Below are 27,342 nucleotides of genomic sequence, written 5' to 3'. Positions count from 1 at the left end.
TAAGCCATATTTATAATAAACTAAGTAGATCTTAGCACTTCTGATTTGGGACACATGTCAACTAGGTACATGGTCCCCTCAGGGCTCTGAAGAAGCCCAGCTCAACCTCACGCTTCCCCTACCTTTGGAACTGTCTTCACCATTCAAAACTTTTAGGAGCGAGTCCTGCAGATTTTCAGGCATAGGTTGCTGCCTATCTTTAAGGCCAAGTCTAAGCCTCAGGATATCTGATTAACTACTTAAACAGGATTTGGGAATTTACATGCATGTCACTGTTTTCATCAGAGAAGTTTTTCATCTACAAAAATATTTAGCTTATCCGGGTTCTTGCTCTTTTTGTTCATTTCCAGTTCCTTTTCTTATCTCATGATGAATTTTTAATTTGGTTAATTATAAGCTCAGAGGGGCACCTGGGTGGCTCAGTCAGTTAAGCGTCTGCCTTCTGCTCAGGTCACGATCCCAGGGTCCTGGGATCAAGCCCTGCATTGGGCTTCCTGCTCAGTGGAGAGTCTGCTGCTCCCTCTCCCACTCCCCCTGCTTGTGCTCTCTCTGTCAAATAAATAAATAAAATCTTTAAATACATATGTATAAGCTCAGGACAGAATTCCAAAAACTTCTTTTGAGGTTTTGAAAGAATTGTATTAGATTAATGTGACCTTGCTCTGTGTAAATGTACACAGTGTAATCTTCATAAAAGATACAAACAATTCAAAACTATAACCCTCCTCCCTGGAACACAGACAGGGAGGTCTGGGATTGGAGGAGGATGGTGGAAATGAGGAAACCACTTAAGTTCTCCTCATTACCTGCATGCCATTGGACAAGACACTTGGCCCTTAATATTTTTTTTTTGATATTATGTTAGTCACCATACAGTACATCCCTAGTTTTCGATGTAAAGTTCCATGATTCATTACTTGCGTATAACACCCAGTGCACCATGCAATATGTGCCCTCCTTAATACCCATCACCAGCCTATCCCATTCCCCCACCCGCCTCCCCTCTGAAGCCCTCAGTTTGTTTCCCAGAGTCCATAGTCTGTCATGGTTCATTCCCCCTTCTGTTTACCCCCCCTTTCTTCTTCCCCTTCTTCTCCTACTGATCTTCCTAGTTCTTATGTTCCATAGATGAGAGAAATCATATGATAATTGTCTTTCTCTGCTTGACTTATTTCACTTAGCATTATCTCCTCCAGTCCCGTCCATGTTGCAGCAAATGTTGAGAAATCGTTCTTTCTGATAGCTGAGTAATATTCCATTGTATATATGGACCACATCTTCTTAATCCAGTCATCTGTTGAAGGGCATCTCGGCTCCTTCCACGATTTGGCTATTGTGGACAATGCTGCTATGAACATTGGGGTGCATATGGCCCTTCTCTTCACTACGTCTGTATCTTTGGGGTAAATACCCAGCAGTGCAATGGCTGGATCATAGGGTAGCTCAATTTTTAACTTTTGAAGGGACCTCCACACGGTTTTCCAAGCTGTACCAACTTGCATTCCCACCAACAATGTAAGAGGGATCCCCTTTCTCCACATCCTCTCTGACATTGGTTGTTTCCTGCCTTATCCATTTTTGCCATTCTAACTGGTGTAAGGTGGTATCTCAATGTGGTTTTGATTTGAATTTCCCTGATGGCTAATGATTTTGAACATTTTTTCATGTGTCTGTTAGCCATTTGCATGTCTTCATTGGAAAAGTGTCTGTTCATTATCTTCTGCCCATTTTTTGATTTGATTATTTGTTTCTCATGTATTGAGTTTGAGAAGTTCTTTGTAGATCTTGGATACCAGTCTTTTTTTCTTTTTTTCTTTAAAGATTTTATTTATTTGACAGAGAGAGAGACAGCCAGCGAGAGAGGGTACACAAGCAGGGGAAGTGGAAGAGGAAGAAGCAGGCTCATAGCGGAGGAGCCTGATGTGGGGCTCGATCCCATAACGCTGGGATCACACCCTGAGCCGAAGGCAGACTTAACCGCTGTGCCACCCAGGCGCCCCTGGATACCAGTCTTTTATCTGTAGTGTCATTTGCAAATACCTTCTCCCCTTCCGTGGGCTGCCTTTTAGTTTTTTTGACTGTTTCCTTGGCTGTGCAGAAGCTTTTGATCTTGATGAAGTACCACAAGTTCATTTTTTCTTTTGTTTCTCTTGTGTTTGAGGATGTGTCATGATAAAAGTTGCTTTGGCCGATGTCGTAGAGCTTGCTGCCTATGTTCTCCTCTAGGATTTTGATGGATTCCTGTCTCACATCGAGGTCTTTCATCCATTTGGAGTTTATCTTTGTGTATGGTGTGAGAGAGTGGTCAGGTTTCATTCTTTTGCATGTAGCTGTCCAATTTTCCCAGCACCATTTATTGAAGAGACTGTCTTTTTTCCACTGGAAGTTTTTTCCTGCTTCGTCAAAGATTAGTTGCCCAAAGAGCCGAGGGTCCATTTCTGGGTTCTCTATTCTGTTCCATTGGTCTATGTGTCTGTTTTAGTGCCAGTACCATGCTGTCTTTGTGATCACAGCTTCGTAGTACAACTTGAAATCCGGCAACGTAATGCCCCCAGCTTTGTTTTTCCTTTTCAACAATTCCTTGGCTATTTGGGGCCTTTTCTAGTTCCACACAAATTTAAGGGCTGTTTGTTCCAGATCTTTGAAAGACATCATTGGTATTTTGATTGGGATGACCTTGAAAGTGTAGATTGCTCTGGGCAGCCTAGACATTTTAACTATGTTAATTCTTCCGATCTACGAGCATGGAATATTTTTCCATCTTTTTGTATCTTCTTCAATGTCTTTCAAGAGTGATTTATAGTTTCTAGAATATAGATCCTTTACGTCTCTGGTTAAGTTAATTCCGAGATAACGTATGATTTTTGGTGCTATTTTAAATGGAATGGATTCCCTAATTTCTCTTTCTTCAGTCTCATTGTTCGTGTATAGAAATGCAACTGATTTCTGAGCATTGATTATGTATCCCGCCACATTACTCAATTGCTCTATAACTTCTAGTAGTTTGGGGGTGGAGTCTCTTGGGTTTTCCATATAGAGTATCATGTCATCTGCAAAGAGAGACAGTTTGACTTCTTCTTTGCCGATTTGGATACCTTTTATCCCTTTTTGTTGTCTGATTGCTGTTGCAAGGACTTCTAGTACTATGTTGAATAATAGTGGCGAGAGTGGACATCCTTGTCATGTTCCTGATCTTAAGGGAAAGGCTTCCAACTTTTCCCCATTGAGAATGATATTTGCTGTAGGCTTTTCATAGATGGTTTTTATGAAATTGAGGAATGTGCCCTCTATCCCTACACTCTGAAGTGTTTTGATCAGGAAAGGATGCTGTATTTTGTCGAATGCTTTTTCTGCATCTATTGAGAGGAGCATATGGTTCTTGACTCTTTTCTTGTTGATATGATCTATCACGCTGATCGATTTGCAAATGTTGAACCACCCTTGCATCCCAGGGATGAATCCCACTTGGTCATGATGGATAATCCTTTTAATGTACTGTTGGATCCTATTAGCTAGGATCTTGTTGAGAATTTTGGCGTCCATATTCATCAGGGATATCGGTCTATAATTCTCCTTTTTGATGGGGTCCTTTGCCTGGTTTGGGGATCAAGGTAATACTGGCCTCATAGAATGAGTTTGGTAGTTTTCCTTCTGTTTCTATTTTTTGAAACAGCGTCAGGAGAATAGGTATTATTTCTTCTTTGAATGGTAGAATTCCCTGGGGAATCCATCAGGCCCTGGAGTCTTGTTTTTCAGGAGGTTTTTGATCACAGCTTCAATCTCTTCATAATTAATCAGTCTGTTTAAAAAATCAATTTCTTCCTGTTTCAGTCTTGGTAGTTTATAGGTCTCCAGGAAGGCATCCATTTCTTCCAGATTATTTAATTTATTGGCATAAAGCTGTTGATAGAAGTTTCTAATGATCATTCCTATTTCATTGGTGTTGATTGTGACCTCTCCCTTTTCATTCATAATTTTGTTAATTTGGGTCCTTTATTCTTTTGAATAAGTCTGGCTATTGGCTTATCGATCTTATTTATTCTTTCAAAGAACCAGCTTTTAGTTCTGTTGATCTGCCCTACTGTGCTCCTGGTTTCTAATTCATTGATCTCTGCTCTACTCTTGATCAGCTGCTTTCTCGTGCGTGGATTAGGCCTATTCATCTGTTCCTGTTCCAGTTTCTTGAGGTGAGAATATAAAAACTGCATTTTAGATTTTTCTATTCTTTTGAGTGAGGTTTGGATGGCTATGTATTTTCCCCTTAGGACTACGTGCAGAAGGTTTTTAGTTTGATTTAGTCCCATTTATGTTTGCTTTTGTTGCCATTGTCTTGGGAATCAGTTACAAAAAGAAAAAAAAACTGCCAAGAGCAATGTCAAGGAGCCTACTGCTTGTGTTTTCTTCTAGGAATTTTATGGTTTCTGGTCTTGTATTCAAGTCTTTAATACAGTTTGAGTTAATTTATATATAGTGTAAGATAGTGGTATGGTTTCATTCTTTTGCATGTGGCTGTCCAGTTTTCCCAATACCATTTATTAAAGAGACTGTCTTTTCCTCATTGTATATTCTTGCCTCCTTTGTCATAAATTAATCAGCCAAATACGTGGGGTTTTTTTCCTGGGCTCTTTATTCTGTTCCATTTGTCTTTGTCTGTTTTTGTGCCAATGCTGTTTTGATTATTATATCAAATTATTATGTAATTTGAAATCAGGAAGTGTGATGCTTCCAGCTTTATTCTTTCTAAAGATTGCTTTTGCTCTTTGGGATCTTGTGTGGTTCCATATAAATTTTAGGATTCTTTGTTGTATTGCTGTGAAAAATGCCATTTGAATTTTGATAGGAATTGCGTTGAATCTATAGATTGCTTTGGAGAATATGGATATTTTAACAATATTACTTTTTCAAATCCATGTGCATGGAGTATCGTTCCATTTGTTTGTGTGTTCTTCAATTTATTTCATCAGTGTCTTATAGTTTTCATTGTACAGGTCCTTTACCTGCTTGGTGAAATTTATTCCTAGGTATTTTACTATTTTTGATGCAATTGTAAATGGAATTTTCTAAATTTCTCTTTCTGATAGTTTATTGTTACAGTATAAAAACATAATATTGTTGTATGTTGATTTTGTATCCCTCAACTTTACTGAATTTTTTTATTCTAATAGTTTTTTGGTGAAATCTTGTAGCATTTTCTATATAAAAAATCATGTCCACAAATAATGACAGTTTTACTTCTTCCTTTCCAATTTAGATGCTTTTTAATTTCTTTTTCTTGCCTACTAGCTCTGGACTTCCAATACTGTGTTGAATAAAAGTGGCAAGAGTGGGCATCCTTGTCTTGTTCCTAATTGTTAAAGGAAAAGTTTTCAGCTTTTTATCATTGAGTATGATGTTTGCTGTGGGCTTGTTATATATGGGCCTTTATTATGTTGAGGTGCATTCACTATTACAACTTTGTTGAGAGTTTTTATTATAAATGGGTGTTGAATTTTGTCAAATGTGTTTTCTGCATCCACTTAGATAGTCAAATGATCATTTTCTTAATGTGGTGTATAACACTGATTTATTTGCAGGTGTTAAACCATCCTCCCATCCCTGGAATAAATCCCAGTCATAGTGTATGACCTTTTTAATGTATTGTTGAATTTAGTTTACTAATATTTTGTTGAGGATTTTTGCATCTATGTTCATCAGGGATATTGGCTTGTAATTTTCGTTTTTGTGTGTATGTTCGTGTCTTGTTTGGTTTTGGTGTAATGCTGGCTTTATAAAATGAGTTTGGAGGGCACCTGGCTGGCTCACTTGGAGGAGCATGAGACTCTTGATCTCAGGATCATGAGTTTGAACCCCATGTTGGGTGTACAGATAACTTAAATTTTTAAGAAATAATAACTAAGTAAATAAATAAATAGGGTTTGGAAGTATTCCCTCCTCTTCAGTTTTTTGGAAGAGTTTGAGAAGGATAGATACTAAATCTTATTTGAATGTTTGATAGAATTCACCAGTGAAGCTATCTCGTCTTGGACTCGTGCATCTGCAACTCTGTGTCCTTCCCTAATTTTCAATTATTATTTCTTCAGTTAAGTTTTCTGTTCCTCTTTCTGTCTTTTCTCCTTCTGGGACCCCTATAATACAAATGTCATTCCACTTGATGTTGTTTCATCAAGTTTAAGCTATTACCACTTTTTCAATTTTTTCTTTCTATTTTGTTTTGGTGAGTTTCATTCCCCCATCTTCTAGGTCACTGATCTGTTCTTCTGCTTCATCTAATTTGTTGTTGAACCCCTCTTGTGCATTTTTTCAGTTTATTTATTGCATTCTTCAGCTTTGTAACTTCTGTTCAGTACTTCCTTATATTTTCTCTCTTTGTTGAAGTTCTTGGCTGTGTTCATCCATTCATCTTAGATCAATGAGCATCTTTATGACCATTACTTTGAACTCTTTATCAGGTAAATTACTTATCTGCATTTCATTATGGTTTTTTTCTGGGCTTTTATTGTGTTTTCTTGTTTGGAACATATTCCTTTTTCCTCATTTTGCTTGATTCTCTTTGTTTCTTCTTCTTTAAAAGATTTGTTTGTTTATTTGAGTGGGGAGGGGCAGAGAGAGAAGGAGAGAGAGAATCTCAAGCAGACTCCTCACTGAGCATAGAGCCTGACAGAGATCAAGACCTGAGCCGAAATCGAGAGTCGGACACTTACCCAGCTGAGCCACCCACACCACTGTCTTTGTTTCTATGTATTAAGCACAACTGCTATCTCTCCCAGTCTTAAAGGAGTGGTTACAGGAACATGGGATGTGTTCCACTCTGCTGTCAGTACAGTGTCCTAAGGGTGATAGCCTGCCAAGGACTGCCTCTCTGATCATTTCAGCCCCATGGGGTCCAGAAATGCAAGCCCCCTGGCTACCAGAGCCAACATTCAAGGGGCGTCCCTTGTGTGAATAGCTTTGGCAGAGCCATAAAGGAGGAATGGGCTAGGATAATACTATCCACTGGATTTACTGGGATGAGGCCTCGAGGGAGCACCCAGCTGGCTAGCCCACTTGCTGAGTTCAGTAAGGCAGGGCCATGTAGTAGCACAGGGTCAGAGCATGCCCATCTGCTGGGTTTAGCAGTGTGGTGCTACAGGGCAAGCAGCACCAGCAAGGTAGAGGGAGAGTGCAAAAATGGCACCTACCAGCTTCTCTAACCCCAGAGAGAGTTCAGACAGATCCTGGCCACTCCAGCAGATGCTTTAAGATTGGCCAACGTATCTCCTTCATATAAGGTCTTTTCAACCTGCTGCTTTTGATGGGTCCCAAGATGGGTAAATCTATACATGAGCCCTTTAAGAGTGCAGTCTCAGTTTCCTAGAGCCTTTTGGTTCTCCTGGATATGAATCCTATTGGTTTTCAAAGCCAGGCATTTTGGGGGCTCATTTCTCTGGTGCAGATCCCAAGGGTGGGAGTACCTGATGTGGGGCTTACCTGCTGTGGGGCTATCCCTTGCTCCTCAGGGATATAGTCCATATTTATGAGATCCCTCCTGCTTATGTGTTACCACACTGGAGGGTATAGGATTTTTGGTGAGACTACATCTCTATCTCTCCTACCCATCTTGATGTAGCCATTTTTTTTTTTTTTAAGATTCTGTTTTTAAGTAATCTCCACACCTAACGTGGGGCTTGAAGTCACAGCCCCAAGATCAAGAGGTGCATTCTCTACTGTCTGAGCCAGCCAGGTGCCCTTGATATAGCCTTCCTGGCCTTTATTGTGGGGGAGCTGTTCAGGTAGTTTTCAGGTATTTTTCAGACAAAGTTGTTCTATATGGAGCTGAAGGTTTGGTGTATCTGTGGAAGGAGTTGAGTTCAGGGTCTTCTTATGCTAGCATATGAACCACTCGTTTTAACTTTTTATTTTAAAATAATTACAGACTCATAAGAAGTTGTAAAGAAAAAGAAAAAGTACAGAGGGGTCTTGTATACCTATCATTCTAATTCCCCAAATGAATCTCACACAACTATAGTATATTATCAAAGCCAGGAAACTGACATTGTGTGCCTTTTAAATTGGATAAAGAAATATGAAAAGTTCAGGGTTGTTGGGAAGCTAAAATGCAGTAATCAGTATGAAGCAAGTAGCTGGTACCTGGCATACCTGTGCTCAGCTTGTTTCATATCTCTTCTACTTTTCCCTTCTTTTCCTCTCTGTTCCTCCATTTTACTTTTTTCTAAGATTGCCTATCAAGCTCTGCTCTTCATAAAACTATTAAGGTAGAAGTAAATATTTCATAATATGTACCAAGACTTAAACAGTGGCTGTAAGGGATCAAATTATAGGAGACTTTTAAATTGTAGATTTCTGTAATGAGTAAGATTTGAGGTTTTATCATTTTGTGGTTTTTTTCAAAGAATAGCGTGTTTTATTTTTATCATCAGAAAACACAAGAAAGAGGACAAAAACAAACTTAAATGATAAACCTTCCAGGAATGTGTGTGGTAAGCCAGTAAAGGATTACTAAAGGGTATGGCAAAACCAGAGCACATTACTCAGTTTTGTAATCCGTATTTTCCAGTTACTTGTATGTAAAGTATTTGAAGCATGTTTGAGCGAGTATTTCCATAGTACAGCATGCTTACAGCAATGTTTAAAAGAAATCCAGCGTTCCTGAAAAATATTGTTATTTTTCTAAATATAAATCTTACCCATCTGGCAGAAAAATGTTTAAGGAGTTTAATGTGCATTTCAACTTGAAAAACAAATTTATTTAATTAGAAACAGATAAACCTAGAGATAATGCATCTGCATTCATTAATTAGTAGTCAGATGTATTTAAGATAACAAATATATGTAATCTGATTCTTCTGAAGTCATCTGTCTTGCAGCCTTTTATATATTAACTTATGAAGAAAAAACATTTGATATGCAAACAAAACTTGTATTTTTAATGGCTTTCTTTTTAACTTCCTTCATTATCTCTTAAGTGTCAGAGTAGTTGGGCAGAAGCATAGTTATAAAGTTTAATTTTGCTAGAAAAGATGTGGCAATTGGGTTTTTTTTCAACACCTTTACATAACACACATTTTTTTCATGGAGGGGGAAGGGCAGAGGGAGAGGGTGAGAGAAAAATCTTAAGCAGACTCCACATCCAACAGGGAGCCTGACATGGGCCTTGAATTCATGACCCTGAGATCATGACCTGAGCTGAAATCAAGAGTCGGACACTAGACCAGCTGAGTCACCCAGGCACCCCTATATTACAGATTTCTTAAAAATACTCTTTAATAGGGGCACCTGGATGGCTCTTCACTTAAGTGTCTGCCTTTGGCTCAGGTCATGATCCCAGGATCCTGGGATCGAACTCCAAGTTGGGCTCCCTACTCAGCAGAAAGTCTGCTTTTCCCTCTCCCCTCCCCCTTGCTCATGCTCTCTCCCTCTTCCTCTCTCTCTCTTGCTCTCTTGAATAAATAAATAAAAATAAAATAGGGAAGCCAAGATGGTGGAAGAGCAGGGGACCTCATTTCATCTGGTCCCTTGAATTTAGCTAGATAACTGTCAAATCATTCTGAACACCTATGAATTCAACCTGAGATGTAAGAAAAGAATCTCTGGAACTCTACAAATAGAAGAGTGACCACTTTTTGCAGGATAGGAGGTGTGGAGAAGTGAATCTGAGGGGATATATTGGAAGATAAATGGCAGGGGAAGGGAGCCTCTGCAAGCCAGTTACTGGAAAGTGTATAGCCCCTGAGTGCAAAATCAGAACCTTTAGATCCACTCCAGTGAGAGACATCCCTGCTGGAAAGCTGCTTGGGTGGTGGAATCCCAGGTGGGACGGTGTGACCTCAGGAGATCCCCAGAATCACAGAAAGAATGGGGGTGCCTGAGCTGGCAGCATTCCCAAGCACTGCAGCAGGGAAACTTGGTGCCTGGGAGAGGACTCTCAGCTCAATTCACCGTAAACCTTGAATGGTGGCACGCTTGGGCAACAACTCTGCTTGTGGGGGCCCTGCAACGGGCAGAAAGGCTGCAACCCTCCACCTTCCCCCCAGGAAAATCGAATCTGACGCACACCACAGGAGTCTGCAGAGTTTGGCACACACAAAAGTGAAGACCACTTATCCCTGAAGGTTTACTGAAGAGAGGGGATTGTGATCTTTCAGCTCCAGGTCTTGCGATCGGGATGTGGCCATTTTAATTTTCATCATCCAGAGAGGTCCGGAAAGCCTTCAGTAAACAAAACCCACATAGAGCAACCAGAAGTGGCTCACAGTGAGGCTGGCCCCCTGGCAAGGGGTGGTGTAACTCCACTCAGGCAAAGACACTTGAGAATCAGCACAGCAGTCCCTTCCCCCAGAAGACCAGCTGGAAAAACAGGCAAACACCAAGTTTATGGAGCACACAGGACTGCAAAACTCCAGCACTAGGGGAAAATAGTATATAGAATTTGAGGGTTTTTTCCTCACGATTCCTTTATCTTTCAGTTTAAATTTTTCCTTTTCTTTTTCTCTTTTTTTTCCCATTTCAACAAGTTTCTTACCTTATCAACTCTTTGTTTTTAAGTCATTTTTTGACTTTCATTTTTTACATTTTGCAGATATGTTCTTCATTTTTGGCTTCCTTTCACTTATATTCAATTTTATTTTTGTATATGTGTAAGTTTTGCTTTCTTTACAATATTGGGATTTTGTCTCTTCTAACAAACAGACCAAAATACACCCAGGAGCAAGTGGATCACCCTATTTTATCCACCTGGGAGATTATAGTCTCTCTCCGACACCCCCCACCCCTTTTTTTCTCTTTTTCTTTTCTCTTCTGGTTTCTGACCACTTCAGATTTGTCTAGTATGTATTTCGCTTGGGTCGTGGTTGATATTTTTTATTTTCTCTTGTTCAACAATTCTTCTCTGGGCAAAATGACTAGAAGGAGAAATTGACCACAAAAGAAAGAACCAGAGGTAATACTCTCTGCCACAGATCTAATCGATATGGATATAAGTAAAGTGTCACAGCTGGAATTCAGGATAATGGTCATAAAGTTATGAACTGGGCTCGAAAAAGGCATTAAAGACACTAGAGAATCTGTTAGTGCAGAAATAAAATCTAATCAGGCCAAAATTAAAAATGCTTTAACTAAGATGCAGTCTAAATTGGATGCTGTAACAGCTAGGATAAATGAGGCAGGAGAGGGAGTAAGTGACATAGAAGGCAAGGTGATGGAAAGGAAGGAAGCTGAGGAAAAGAGAGAAAAACAACTAATGGACCATGAGGGGAGGCTTTGAGAAATCAGTGATACCATAAAGCTAAACAATATTAGATTTGTTGGGGTCCCTGAGGAAGAATAAAAAAAGCGGGACATAAGGAATATTTGAACAAATCATAGCTGGGAAATTCCCTAATCTGGGGAAGGAAACAGGCATTCAAGTCCAAGAGGTAGAGAAGACCCCTCTCAAAATCAATAAAAATAGATCAACACCCCAACATATAATAGCAAAGCTTGCAAATTTCAGAGATAAAGAGAAAATCCTGAGCAGCTTGAGACAAGAGATGCTTTACACCTACAGGGGTAGAAACATTAGGCTGACAGCAGATCAACCCACAAAGACCTGGTGGCCCAGAAAGTGCTGGCATGATATATTCAGGGTACTAAATGAGAAAAACATGGAGCCAAGAATACTTTCCAGCAAGGCTGTCATTCAAAATGGAAGGTGATAGGGGCGCCTGGGTGGTGCAGCGGTTAAGCGTCTGCCTTCGGCTCAGGGCGTGATCCCGGCGTTATGGGATCGAGCCCCACATCAGGCTCCTCCGCTATGAGCCTGCTTCCTTCTCTCCCACTCCCCCTGCTTGTGTTCCCTCTCTCGCTGGCTGTCTCTATCTCTGTCAAATAAATAAATAAATAAATAAAAATCTAAAAAAAAAAAAAAAAGGAAATTCTCTTTAAAAAAAAAAAAAAAAAAAAAAAACCAAAATGGAAGGTGATAAAGAGCTTCCAGGACAAAAAGAAACTGAAAGAATTTGTGACCACTAAACAAACTCTGCAAAAAAAAAAAATAATAATAATACTAAAGGGGATCCTGTAAGCAAAGACAGAGCACAAAAGTAACATAGACCAGTAAGAAACAGAGACAATCTACAAAAACAGGGACTTTACAAGTAATACACTGGCACTAAATTCATCTTCCAATAGTTCCTCTGAATCTAAAAGGGCTAAATGCTCCAATCAAAAGACAGAAGGTATCAGATTGGATAAAAAAGCAAGATGCATCCATATGCTGTCTACAGCAGACTCATCTGAGACCCAAAGACACCTCCAGATTGAAAGTGAGGGGTTGGAAAACCATTTATCATGCTAATGGACATCAAAAGAAAGCTGGGGTAGCCATCATCACATCAGACAAATTAGATTTTTAAACCAAAAGACTGTAATAAGGGATGAAGAGGGACACTATATCATACTTAAAGGGTCTATCCAACAAAAAGATCTAATAAGTATTAATATTTATGCCCCTAACATGGGAGCAGCCAAATACATAAGTCAATTAATAACAAAATTAAAGAAAGACATGGATAATAATAATAGGGGACTTCAACACCCCACTCACAACAATATTTTCTAAGCAGAAGATCAACAAGGAAACAAGGTCTTTGAATGACACACTGGACCAGATAGACTTCACAGATATATACAGAGCATTCCATCCGAAAGCAACAGAACACACATTCTTCCCAAGTGCACATGGAACATTCTCCAGAACAGATCCCATACTTGGTCACAAATCAGGTCTCAACTGGTACCAAAAGATTGGGACCATTCCCTGCATATTTTCAGGCCACAGTGTTTTGAAACTTGAACTCAATGACAAGGAAATCTGGAAGGAACTCAAACACTGGCAGTTAAAGAGCGTCCTACTAAAGAATGAATGGGTCAACCAGGAAGTTAAAGAACAATTTTAAAAAATTCACGGAAACAAATGAAAATGAAAACACTGCTGTTCAAAACCTTTGTGATGCAACAAAGGCAGTCCTAAGAGGGAAGTATATAGCAATACAAGCCTTTCTCAAAAACTTAAAAAAGTCTCAAAAACACAAGCTAAGCTTACACCCTGAGGAGCTGGCGAAAGAACAGCAAATAAAGCCTAAACCCAGCAGGAGAAGAGAAATAATAAAGATTAGAGCAGAAATCAATGAAATAGAAACCAGAAGAACAGTAGAACACATCAACGAACTAGGAGCTGGTTCCCTGAAAGAATTAGTAAGATTGATAAACCCCTGGCCAGACTTATCAAAAAGAAAAGACAAAGGAGTGAAATAAATAAAATCATGAATGAAAGGGGAGATATCAGAGTCAACACCAGGGAAATACAAACAATTTTAAGAAGATATTATGAGCAACTATGTGCCAACAAATTAGGCAATCTGGAAGACATGGATGCATTTCTGAAACTTGTACACTACCAAAACCGAAACAGGAAGAAGTAGAAAACCTGAACTGACCCATAACCAGCAAGGAAGTTGAAGCAGTCATCAAAAATCTCCCAACAAACAAGAGTCCAGGGCCAGACGGCTTCCCAGGGGAATTCTACCCAACATTTAAAGAAGAACTAATACCTATTCTTCTGAAGCTGTTTTGAAAAATAGAAGTGGAAGGAAAACTTCCAAACTCTTTCTATGAGGCCAGCATTACCTTGATCCCAAAACCAGACAAAGACCCCATCAAAAAGGAGAATTATAAACCACTATCCCTAATGAACATACATGCAAAATTCCCACCAAGATGCTAGCCAGTAGGCTCCAACAGTACATTAAAAGGATTATTCACCACGACCAAGTGGGATTAGTTCTGGGCTGCAAGGGTGGTTCAATATCCACAAATCAATCAATGTGATACACTACATGGTTAAAAGAAAGGACAAGAACCGTATGACCCTCTCAATAAATGCAGAGAAAGCATTTGACAAAGTACAGCATCCTTTCTTGATTAAAACCCTCCACAGTGTAGGGATTAGGGGAGCATACCCTCAATATCATCAAAGCCATCTGTGAAAAGCCCATAGCAAATATCATTCTCAATGGTGAGAAACTGAGAGCTTTTCCCCGAAGGTCAGGAACATGACAGGGATGTCCACTCTCACCAGTGTTCTTCAGCATAGTACTAGAAGTCCTAGCCTCAGCAATCAGACAACAAAAAGAAAAAAAAGGCATATGAATCAGCAAAGAAAAAGTCACACTCACACTCTTGGCAGATGACATGGTACTCTATGCGGAAAACCCAAAAGACTCCACCCCCAAATTACTAGAACTCATACAGGAATTCAGCAACATGGCAGGATATAAAATCAATGCACAGCAATCCCTTGCATTTCTGTACACTAACAGACAAAAGAAAGAGAAATAAGGGAATCAATTCCATTTACAATTGCACCAAAACCCACAAGATACCTAGGAATAAACCTAATCAAAGAGGCAAAGGCTCTGTACTCAGAAAATGATAAAACAAGAAAGAAATTGAAGAAGAAAGAAAATGGAAAAGAAAGGGGAAAATGTTCCATGCTCATGGACTGTGAGAACAAATATTGTTAAAATGTCTATGCTACCTAGAGCAATCTACATATTCAGTGCAATCCCTATCAAAAAACCATCAACTTTTTTCACAGAGCTGGAACAAATAATCCTAAAATTTGTATGGAACCAAAAAAGACTCCAAATAGCCAGATGAATGTTGAAAAAGAAAAAGATTGTGTGGCATCACAATCCTGGACTTCAAGTTCTTTTACAAAGCTGCAATCATGAAGATGGTATGGTACTGGTACAAAACAGGCACATAGATCAAGGGAATAGAGTAGAGAACCCAGAAATGGACCCTCAAGTCTATGGTCAACTAATCTTCGACAAAGCAGGAAGAAATATCCAATCAAAAAAAGACAGTCTCTTCAGCAAATGATGCTGTGAAAATTGGACAGCCACATGCAGAAGAATGAAACTGGACCATTTTCTTACATCATACACAAAAATAGACTCATAATGGATGAAGGATCTAAATGTGAGACAGGAATCCATCAAAAGTTCTAGAGGAGAACACAGGCAGCAACCTCTGTGACCTTGGCCACAGCATCTTCTTGCTAGCCATGTCTCCTAAGGCAAGGAAAACAAAAGCAAAAATGAACTATTGGGACTTCATCAAGATAAAAGCTTTTGCACTGCAAAGGAAATAATCGACAAAACCAAGACAACTGACAGAATGGGAGAAGATATTTGCAAATGTCTTATCAGATAAAGGGCTAGTATCCAAAATCTATGAACTTACAGAACTCAACCGCCAAAGAACAAATAATCCAGTCAAGAAATGGGCAGAAGACATAAACAGACATCTCTCCAAAGAAGACATACAAATGGTCAACAGATACATGAAAAGATGCTCCACATCCCTCAGTGTCAGGGAAATACAAATCACAACCACAATGAAATACCACCTCACGCTGGTCAGAATGGCTAAAATTAACAATTCAGGAAACAACAAATGTTGGTGAGGATGCGGAGAAGGGGAAGCCCTCTTACACTGTTGGTAGGAATGCAAGCTGGTACAGCCACTCTGGAAGACAGTAGGGAGGTTCCTCAGGGAGTTAAAAATAGAGCTACCCTACGACCCAGCAATTGCACTCCTAGGTATTTTCTCCGAAGATACAAATGTAGTGATCTAAAGGGGCACCTGTTCCCCAATGTTCATAGCAGCAGTGTCTATAATGGCCAAACTGTGGAAAGATGGAGATGTCCATTGAAAGATGAATGGATAAAGAAGATGTGGTGTATATATACGGTGGAATATTACTCATCTATCAGAAAGGATGAATACTTATCATTTACATCTATGTGGTTGGAACTGGAGGGCATTATGCTAAGTGAAATAAGTCAGAGAAAGACAATTATCATATGGCTTCACTCATAAGTGGAATATAAGAAACAGCACAGAAGATCATAGGGGCAGAGAAGGAAAACTGAAAAGTTATCAGAGAGAGAGAAAAACCATGAGAGACTCTTAATGGTAGGAAACAAATTAAGGGTTTCTGGAGTGGAGTTACATGGGGGCATGGGGTAATTGGATAATGGGCATTAAGGAGGACACGTGATGAGCACTGGCTGTTTTATACAACTGATTATTGAACACTACATCTGAAACTAATGATGTACTATATGTTGCTAATTGAATTTAAATAATAGTAGGTAAATAAGATAAAATATTCTTTAGTAAATGCTTGTTGGTAATAAAACCAGGTTTTGATCTCCAGCCTATAGACTTGCAATGTTATATAATTTTTTCTACATTTTACTGCTGTTCCTCTCACACCACTTCAGGGGTGTCTTTGACCATACCCACTTTACTTTCTGTTTCTCTTATTTCTTATACCTCCCCTGAGGTGCTACAAATTTGATTGCTGTTACTGTAGAATCCATGAACCCTAATGACTTCATTTGACTTCTTATCCTACCTGGCCCATGTGGGCATGATCAGTTATTTCAAAAACTACTTTCTTTATTGTCAATTGAATTAATAATTCTTTGTGGATGTATCCGATAATATAAGAGTTATAAAGCTTCCTGACCTTACATTACTTATTATTCCAGAATCTTCTTACCTCTTGTCTTTATAGAGTCTCTAACCCTAATCTTGGGTCATTATGTTTTTGCCTCAGAATAAAGTCATAAATCAGGTTAATGGGGTGTGGGACACATATATGTTGCAGAATTTCATTTAGGCTGTAACCACATCTTTTTGTAAAATCTATGACTTTTTTTTAAATGTTTTTTTTCAAATCTTTTCCATTCCTCTCAAAATATCAAGTTGCTTTTCTCATTTAGATCCCCACTCTTAGTGTATGGTCTTGCCTTCTACTTGACTCACTTTTGTCCTTAGTTGCTTTCCGGCCCATGCTTCTTTCTGGGAATCAGAGACCCCTTGAAGTCCTCTTGATGTTGTTGAAGACATTTCAGCACTTTACACAATATTTCTGTCATGTAAGATTTTTCTTAAGTTTCATTGCCAAGAAAAGTTGTCACTCTTAAGCAGCTGATTTGTTTTGAATCTATATACACTGTAAAGATTTTGACTGATCATGATTCTCGTTTTATTTTGTCCATTGAAAACTCAGATCCGCTTTTACTGTCCACACTAACAACTGTATATTTCCCCTGACATTTAATTTCATGTAATAACCTTGGCCCTGGTTTCATCTTTTTATATAAAATTCTATTAATATTTTCTTCCCTGCCTTCTTCACCTACTTTTTGTCATCTTGGATTGCATGTGTTTCTTTTGTTTTGAAATGGTAATATACATAGGTTTAATAACATTCAATAGAACAGAAAGCACACATAGAAAAATAAAACTCAATGTAGAAGATAATTAGCAAAATGAAAAGCTGTTTGTTGTGCTGAGGTTTCAGAAAAACTGTCAGAAGTCATTTTAGTAATAAGTTTTTTAGCAGCAAGAGGAAGAAGTAAAGGTTCATTTTAACTACTAGGACTTCAGCTGAGCTTGTTATAGCTCTGTACACAAAGAAGCATAAATGGTATTCTGATAAACTATTGCTACTTAATTTATACTAATTGATAAGAGTTTGATGAACCATCAGCTTTTCTCACTGGCCATTGTTCTATAGCTTTGTGCAACTACCTAAAAATTTTTTTTAGAAATCTTGAAACTTAACTCCAGAGAAGATTCCTAGTTTTCATTGAAAAAAAGGTAAACATTTATAGCTTAAGCAAATGTCTCGTCTTTTCTTTGGGTGTTAAGAACATAGAAACAAGTAGAGTAGTATAGAGAAAAATACATCAGTCCTTTTTTGTTGTTTCCATAACAACTCTGGCTCATAGAGTAAAGTATAGAACAATATAACCACAACAATAAAAGGTCTTACTAAGTCAAATCAAGGAAGAGGGGGTGATCAGTTTTTCCCTTAGATATAATAGCATTTTTTATTTTTTTTTTAGTTTCAGAGGTAGTGTTTAGTGATATAATAGAAAATTTTTGAATGCCCACTATATGCCATGCTCTGTACTTATTCATGGAATATTGGCCAGAGACTTTGCTAGGAACTGGTAAGCAAAACAGACATGCTGTCTGCCCTCATTTAATATTCACACTAACTCTATATAAGTATGTTATGGCTGAGAAAATTTGAGGCTCAGAGAGGTTAACCAGATGGTCCAGAGTTGCACAGCCAATAAGTGGTGGAGCTAGGATTTGAATATAGGTCTGTCTTATTCCAAAGTCTGTGTTCTTCCACAAAATTACAATACTGCGTACAAGTGTGCCAGAGGGGTGAGGGAGTGCAAGTTATATAAAGGCATGGAACCCAGTAATTTGCATTGCTTCGATGAACCTGCTGTTTATCTGGCTTGGATAATCTTGTGTAGATGATTGCTGCAGCCTCCTCACTGGCCCCTCTACAGTCTGTTCAAAATGTAGCAGCGAGAGTGACCCTCCTAAAATACAAACCCTATCAGGTCACTCCTCTGTACAGAAACCTCCAGTGGAGGTTCCCCTCCCTATACCCGATTGCTCCTTCCTCCATACCTTGAAATAGCCACAGCCATTGCTATTAGTTTGGTGTATATCCTTTCAACTTTGAGTAGTGGTTTACAACATTTTTATTTAAACAAAAATAGTTTCAACTATATGTATTCTGGCAAATTGCTTTTCCCCTTGTATTTACAGTTGAATATCATATCCTGTGTTCTTAACATGAGATATATTCCCTTGATATATATTGTGATAAAGTAGAATGAGGAAAGTTTTGTGTTTTTATGAGTTCCAAATTACATGACTGTTTTGTCATACTGCTGTATAATTGTGAATTTTATAGTTATAAATAACATCTTTTATAACAATTATATTTTTGTAGCTACAGCATGAAATAACTCATTTTAAAATTACCATTGCCTCTGGGTACCTGGGTGGTTCAGTCGGGGAGCATGTGACTCTTGATCTTGGGGTCATGAGTTCAAGCCCCATGTTGGGTGTAAAGATTACTTAGAAATCTTTAATAAAAAGAAAAGAAAGGGGTGCCTGGGTGGCTCAGATGGTTAAGCATCTGCCTTCAGCTCAGGTCGTGATCCCAGGGTCCTGAGATTGAGCCCCGCGTCGGGCTCCCTGCTTGGCAGGGAGCCTACTTCTCCCTCTCCTTCCACTGCTCCCCCTGCTTGTGCCTCTCTCACTCTCTCTGTCAAATAAATAAAAATAAAATCTTAAAAAGAAGCAAAAAAATGCCAAAATTAAATTACAGTTGCCATAACAGTGTAATATTAGTTATGCAGTAAGATTTATCACCAGAGCAAACTCCTTTTTTTTTCTTAAAGATTTTATTTATTTGTCAGAGAGGGAGCGGCAGGCAGAGGGAGAAGACAACAGAGGGAGAAGCGGGATGCCCGCTCGGCAGAGAGCCTGATATGGGGCTGAATCCCAGAGCCCTGGGGTCATCCTCTGAGCTCAAGGCAGAAGCTTAACCAGCTGAGCCACCCAGGCGTCCTGAGAGCAAACTCTTAACTAGACATGACATGACATGACATGACATGACATGACATGACATGACATGACATGACGTAGATGCTTAAATTATAAGTAACTATTAGAATTTCTCCTTTACTATAGTTAACCCTAAGTTGAGCAATTTCAACTGCTTTTGTTTCCCCTCATTAGTAGAGATACTAAGGGTACGTAAACTAAAATGCAGGAGAACTGATGGCCAATAATGGAGCCAGTGGACTTGGCTCTACATATTCAAGGCTAATTAGTTATTTGATAAATGAGATGTACTATTACAGGTAAAGACTACAAACTATGTAAACTAAGATTTGCTTTTGATAGAAAATAGGATTTCATTTATTTCCCTGTTTAGTTTTGTATTAAATATGTTAAAACCTTATTATTTTTAATTGCAGTCTCGAGTTATAGCTCTTCTGGATTGGGAGCTTTCAACCATTGGTCATCCTTTGTCGGACTTAGCTCATCTCTCCCTGTTCTACTTTTGGCCACGGACAGTCCCAGGGATAAATCAAAATTCTTACTTTCAAGAAAACATAGGTATGAAACCATAATGTTGCCTAAATTGCTATTAATATAAAATTGTATTTATTCTTCATAATTAAAAGGTAAGATTATATTGTAATTTTAGATAAATAGCTTTTATTTGTTTCTTGAAATGTTTCTCTCTTTTTTTTTAAGATTTTATTTATTTATTTGAGAGAGAGAGAGAGCATGCATGAGCAGGGAGCCTGACTTGGGACTTGATCCCAGGACCCTGGCAGGGATCGTGACCTGAGCCGAAGGTAGACGCTTAACCAACTGAGCTATCCAGGCGTCCCTCTTGAAATGTTTCTAAATCATTTTATTCTTGGTTTTTCTCAACAATAGCATTTCACTTTTAGTAATTTATGATAAAATGTAACCCTTTATATACATCATTCTTTCGGAAATCAGCATTCAGAACATGTTTGTTATGTGGATTAATGGTTATTCAGTTTTATATACATATGCAGTATTATTACATTTGAAATCTTCACCATGATATCTTTGTTAAATTTTATGGTGTTTGCTGTTTTTTTAGGGATACCATCATTAGAAGAACTGATTTCAATATATTGCCGCTGCAGGGGAATTAATTCTGTTCTCCCTAACTGGAATTTCTTTCTTGCCCTCGCATATTTTAAAATGGCTGGAATAGCACAGGTAATTGATTGTTCTTAACCTATTTTTCACCATTATTTATTGTACTGTTCACAATATTTTCTGGTCTTCAGGAGTCTTATGTTCTTTCTCCTTAGATCATTTTGCTTTTGGTAATGACAAATATCAGGAATGGGTGAATATGAACCCAGAATTTACAGAATAGGAATTTGGCAAGGGAAAAAATTGAGTAGCAAAATGTGTTATCATTTTTTGGTATGATAAACTTAAAAGATAGGAAGAGAGAAAGAAATAATGATAAAAAAAGAAAAGCATATGAAGATTGGTTATTTCCTGAATATCCAATTTAAGAAAGAGCTAAAATCTTTTAAAGATGTCTGCTTCAAACTATAAAACCATTTATTAACCAGGTCTGGTGATGAGGAAAGAAATGCTTTTGCATGTCCCTAAGCCTAGCATGGTACCTAGATTATAGTAGCCTCTTAATATATATTTTTGGGAGAATAGATGAGTAAAATTTTCCATTCTCTAACAATGTCATATTTATGTGATTAATTTTAAGAGGAAATTGAGCATAAATTCAGTTTTTTTAAATTACAGCTTAATCTAAAATGTATTTTTTTTAGAGGGGGGAGGGGCAAATGGAGAGGGAGAGAAAGAATCTTAAGCAGGCTCCACGCCCAGCACAGAGCCTGACATAGGGCTGGATCTCACAACCCTGAGATCATGACCTGAGCAGAAATCAAGACTCCGATGCTTAACCGACTGAGCCACCCAGGCGCCCCTAAAATGTATTCTTCTTTATACTGATTTAGTTTCCATGTGCTTCGAACCTCAGGAGTTTATTTAAGAAATTGAGATGCTTCATCAGTGACAAAGTGCTAGGGCTTGGAGGAATAAGTAAATAGAAGATTTTAGAAACAAAAGAGAATGGAAAAAGGGTTAAGGTTTTTTCCCCTTGTCTTCAGAGTCCATGCTATCCATGACCTATTGAAATGTCTTCTAGGATATAGTTGTATTACATCTCATCCTGTATTTTAGAATCATGTTAATCATGTTGGTTGGATGGGTTTCTCAAAAGAGGATTTATGGTATGTTTTTTATATTTGTCAGTTTCCACAAATCAGATACCAAATGGGATTTGAACTTAAAATGTATTTTCATTTCAAACAAAAGTTTGACTTGGGTTATGTTGTAATTAATATGTATGTCATAGACTATATGTGGTAACAGAGATGATCATAAACATTGCATTCTAGCTATAAATATGAAATTGGAAATGATGAAAAGACTGTTAGAGTGTTTTAGTGCATAAAGAATTACATAAAGAAATGAAACTAATTAAATTCAGTTGATTGTGTTAGGGTGGGACAAGCACAGAACATGGAGAAGAAAGAAAAACTACTTAGCATTCAACTAACCCTGTTCAAGGTGACAGGTAATTAAACTAGGACTCCAAAAAAATGAGAAAAAAATTTCTTAGAGATCATCTCATTGCCTTCTCTTTAGTTTTATAGTTTTGTTTTGTGGTTTTTTTTTAAGATTTTATGTACTTATTTGACAGAGAGAGACACAGGGAGAGAGGGAACACAAGCAGGGGGAGTGGGAGGGGGAGAAGCAGGCTTCCTGCTGAGCAGAGAGCCTGATGTGGGGCTCGATCCCAGGACCCTGGGAACATGACCCGAGCTGAAGGCAGACGCTTAACGACTGAGCCACCCAGGTGCCCCTAGTTTTATAGTTTTTAATTTCATTTTGGTTTATTTAGATTTTCCCCCACTATAACAGGAGAATAGTGATCTTTTTTTTTTTGGTAAGATTTTATCTATTTATTTGAGAGGTAGAGCGAGAGAGAGAGAGCACAAGGAAGGGGAGCTGCAGAGGGAGGGGGAGAAGCAGGCCCCCTGCTGAGCAGGGACCCCGCCCCCAATGCAGGACTCAATCACCGGACTCTGGGATCATGACCTGAGCCGAAGGCAGACACTTAACCGACTGAGCCACCCAGGCGCCCTAAGAACAGTTTGGCATCTTTGTTAACTCCTGAGTTCATTATCAAGTTTGATTTGATTTCCAGTTACAATTCTGTTAGGATGAGAGTGTGTTAAGCAAATGATGCATGTATAACTCTTTAATTTAGGGGAGTATAATTATCCCTATGTGTAAATAATAGAGTTGATGGTCTGATTTACATCTTAATACCTTGTGAGTTTAGTGACTCACATAGCTGGGAAACTGAAGAGACTGGATAGCTGAAGAACAGTTTTCAATGAATCTTAATCGCTCTGTGTTAATTTACTTATAGGGAGTATACAGTAGATATCTTCTGGGAAATAATGCATCTGAGAATAGCTTTCTGTTTGCCAAGATTGTGCAACCTCTGGCAGAAACTGGATTACAACTTTCAAAAAGGTAAGCAAAATCAATTCGTGGCTAATTCAAGTTAGACCGTTTATTAGATATATGAAGGTTGTAAACTTCAGGGGGATAGGGACTGTTTTTATTGCTTATACCAGGATTACTGCTGCCAATCATAGCAGTTTTTTGGTAAATATCTTCTATGCCTGAAAAAAAAGAAAATAATCCAGATTCATGATTAAAAGTATTTTTTTTTGCCAACTTGAGCCTATAAACTTTTAAGGATATAGATAAAATTCTCAAATGTTTCTTTCTAATATTTAAGTTACTTACATTTACCTATTCAAAATTACATCTTATAAAAGATGATATATTAATGTTAGAAGTTTTGCTCTTTCAACATATTTAAAGAAATTTTACTCAGTCATTTCATAAGTGTCTTTGAAATCCATATCTCAGTCAGTGGGGCACTTTTTGAGGCATCTAGTTCACTTGCCAACCACACACTCCCATCTAAACGATGTGATAACTAGCACTTACGGAATGCATGGTGATGCTGTCCCTGGAAATTCCATCCGGGCCACAGGTACCCAGGGCATAACAGCAGGATAGTTATGTTTTACAATTCATCCTATAGACGGATGTTTGTGTTCTTTCAACATAACAACTGACAGTGTTGCTCTTCATAAAGATCTTTATAATGACATCCAGTAGTTGTATTTGTGAGGAACATACTAAGAATAATAACTACATTTGTCTTCAGTTCCTTCACTTTCTTTTTGAGAGATTGTGATAAGTGACTTTAATAAAGATTCAAAACTACCACTGATTGAGATCGGGCCAGACTTATGTTTTACCCACATAGTGCTTTCAGCATTGAGGTTTCATGTTCAAAGTAAAGTGATTCTACATTCACCCCATAGTGTGAAAAACTTAAGTAATTCCAAAATATGGCAACTCCTGAGGGATATTTTGAGGAAGTTGGAGAAGACTTCACATTATATTCAGAAATATATAATAATGATTTGGGACACCTTTGTAACTTCTTCTTTTCTTTTTTTTTAAATTTTTTTATAAAGAACTTTCAATAGTACATCACCACAGATTGATACTTCCCAGCAGTTGTTTGTACAGAGTAAGACCGGCCAGGAAGTTCTTGCTAGGGTGAAGCATTTCATGAAACAACACATCCTTCCAGCTGAAAAGGTAAATGCTGTATAAACAAACAGAATGTATTTGTGTTCAAGGACTGTTGATGGATTATGTCTGTTATCTCTGCTTCTAGGAGTATCATGGTATTCTATTTTTGTAGTCAGTCCTTACCTCATTCCCCTCCTCACCTTAGCACTGAGCTGCTGTAGAAGCTAAGCTTCTAAAATATGTGAAGGAAATGCCACAGATGAATCTTTGGAATTAAAATTTAGTCAAAGGGGGATTAACTGTTGTAAAGTTGAGATCCTAAATATATTAGAGTAAAACATTACTTCAGGACCTTTAAAAAGAAAAGATTTTATTTATTAATTAGAGAGAGAGAGAGAGAGCGTGCGAGCACACTCGACGGGGGTGGAGCAGAGGGAGAGGAATAAGCAGACTGCACCAAGTGGGGAGCTCCACGCAGGGCCCAACACCACAGCCCTGAGATCATTCCCTGAGCCAAAATCAAGAGTCAGATGCCCAACTGACTGAGCCACCCAGGCACCCCAGGGCCTTTTCATAAGGCAGTGACTTTCAGGTGCTTGTTTGTTTTTATGGCCCCCTTTGAGAATTAAGAAAACTGTAGACTAAACAAAATGGACATAGCCAGAAAATGTTGCATATCATTTCAATCTGTTCACAGATGCTACCACACCTCTCCCCACAGGCTACTACTTTAAAGTGTTAAGTTTCAGAAAGTTCACCGAGGGTAGAGAAGTAACATGGTACATTCATTCATTCAGTTAACATGTAATTATTAGGTACCTAATAATGGGTTAGGCATCTGGAGAGCCATCAAAAGTAAAAGAACAAGACAGAGCTAATGCTTTCACAGAGCCTACACTTTAGCACAAAAGAAAGACATTCAATAAGAGATGATAATTCTGTGAAGAAAAGATAAAAGCTGTTATGAAAATACATAAGACAGGTGGGGGCAGGTATATGTGAGTTGAACACTGGTGTAGAAATTATAAGGGTTTAATTTTAGTCCATTCCTGCCATAAGTTGGGTGATCATGAACAAATGATTCTAACTCTCAGTGCCTCAGTCTTTCATCTGTGATGTGCATAGGTATGAGTAGATATACAGTAAATTTTAATTTTAATTTTCTATGATTCTGACAGCTCTCTGAGCTAGACCAACAAAATCAAATAAGAAACTGAAAAAGACCAAAATTCTTTAAACAAAAATGTTCACAGTTGATATTTGTTTATAGGGCAGTAACTATTGTTGCTTGAACTACATAAATAATTATTATATTTTTAATAAGAACTGGCTGAGATGTATTTTGCTGACATTTGGGTATAGTTTTTTTAAGAAAATACTACTTAGATATTAGGAAATTCTATCTAAAATAGTCTCCTCTTACCAGAGACAATATACAGAAACAGGGACTTTACAAGTAATACAATGGCACTAAATTCATATCTTTCAATAGTTCCTCTGAATCTAAATGGGCTAAACGCCCCAATCAGAAGACACAGGGTATCAGATTGGATAGAAAAGCAAGACGCATCCGTATGCTGTCTACAACAGACTCATCTGAGACCCAAAGACACCTCCAGACTGAAAGTGCAGGGTGGAAAACCATTTATCATGCTAATGGACATCAAAAGAAAGCTGGGGTAGCAATCATCATACCAGACAAATTAGATTTTAAACCAAAGAATGTAATAAGAGATGAGGAAGGACACTATATCATACTTAAAGGGTCTAACAAAATCCAACAAGAACTAACAATTGTAAATATTTATGCCCCTAACATGGGAGCAGCCAATACATAAGCCAATTAATAACATTATTAAAGAAAGACATGGATAATAACATATTAATAGTAGGGGACTTCAACATCCTACTCACAACAATATTTTCTAAGCAGAAGATCAACAAGGAAACAAGGCCTTTGAATGACGCACTGGACCAGATAGACTTCACAGATATATACAGAGCATTCCATCCGAAAGCAACAGAACACACATTCTTCCCAAGTGCACATGGAACATTCTCCAGAACAGATCCTATACTTGGTCACAAATCAGGTCTCAACTGGTACCAAAAGATTGGGACCATTCCCTGCATATTTTCAGGCCACAGTGTTTTGAAACTTGAACTCAATGACAAAAGGAAATCTGGAAGGAACTCAAACACTTGGCAGTTAAAGAGCATCCTACTGAAGAATGAATGGGTCAACCAGGAAGTTAAAGAACAATTTTAAAAAATTCATGGAAACAAATGAAAACACAGCTGTTCAAAACCTTTGTGATGCAACAAAGGCAGTCCTAAGAGGGAAGTACATAGCAATACAAGCCTTTCTCAAAAACTTAAAAAAGTCTCAAAAACACAAGCTAAGCTTACACCCTGAGGAGCTGGCGAAAGAACAGCAAATAAAGCCTAAACCCAGCAGGAGAAGAGAAATAATAAAGATTAGAGCAGAAATCAATGAAATAGAAACCAGAAGAACAGTAGAACACATCAACGAACTAGGAGCTGGTTCCCTGAAAGAATTAGTAAGATTGATAAACCCCTGGCCAGACTTACCAAAAGAAAAGACAAAGGAGTGAAATAAATAAAATCATGAATGAAAGGGGAGATATCAGAGTCAACACCAGGGAAATACAAACAATTTTAAGAAGATATTATGAGCAACTATGTGCCAACAAATTAGGCAATCTGGAAGACATGGATGCATTTCTGAAACTTGAACACTACCAAAACCGAAACAGAAAGAAGTAGAAAACCTGAACAGACCCATAACCAGCAAGGAAGTTGAAGCAGTCATCAAAAATCTCCCAACAAACAAGAGTCCAGGGCCAGACGGCTTCCCAGGGGAATTCTACCCAACATTTAAAGAAGAACTAATACCTATTCTTCTGAAGCTGTTTTGAAAAATAGAAGTGGAAGGAAAACTTCCAAACTCTTTCTATGAGGCCAGCATTACCTTGATCCCAAAACCAGACAAAGACCCCATCAAAAAGGAGAATTATAAACCACTATCCCTAATGAACATACATGCAAAATTCCCACCAAGATGCTAGCCAGTAGGCTCCAACAGTACATTAAAAGGATTATTCACCACGACCAAGTGGGATTAGTTCTGGGCTGCAAGGGTGGTTCAATATCCACAAATCAATCAATGTG

General features: G+C 38.2%; 1 protein-coding gene and 1 long non-coding RNA gene across 3 annotated transcripts in view; both read left to right on the top strand.

Moving 5' to 3' along the window:
* Positions 1-14,360, top strand: LOC148108401 (uncharacterized). The gene is made up of 2 exons (XR_015727870.1): positions 1-11,686; positions 11,954-14,360. It is a non-coding gene; the product is annotated as an uncharacterized LOC148108401 (long non-coding RNA).
* Positions 1-27,342, top strand: part of ACAD11 (acyl-CoA dehydrogenase family member 11) — a 95,243-nt gene that overhangs the window by 10,414 nt on the left and 57,487 nt on the right. For both annotated transcript variants that reach the window (XM_087870205.1, XM_045791770.2), the window contains exons 6-9: positions 19,914-20,055; positions 20,579-20,700; positions 22,958-23,064; positions 24,090-24,216. In XM_087870205.1, the coding sequence (XP_087726331.1) occupies positions 19,914-20,055; positions 20,579-20,700; positions 22,958-23,064; positions 24,090-24,216 (498 nt within the window). The remainder of the gene's footprint in view (positions 1-19,913; positions 20,056-20,578; positions 20,701-22,957; positions 23,065-24,089; positions 24,217-27,342) is intronic.

The sequence above is a fragment of the Ursus americanus genome, chromosome 20, assembly GCF_024610735.1.
Source record: "Ursus americanus isolate L20-20 chromosome 20, mUrsAme1.1.p, whole genome shotgun sequence".
Classification (NCBI taxonomy): Eukaryota; Metazoa; Chordata; class Mammalia; order Carnivora; family Ursidae; genus Ursus; species Ursus americanus.
Note: the sequence above shows the minus strand (reverse complement) of the source record. Positions and strands in the feature narration are given on the sequence as shown.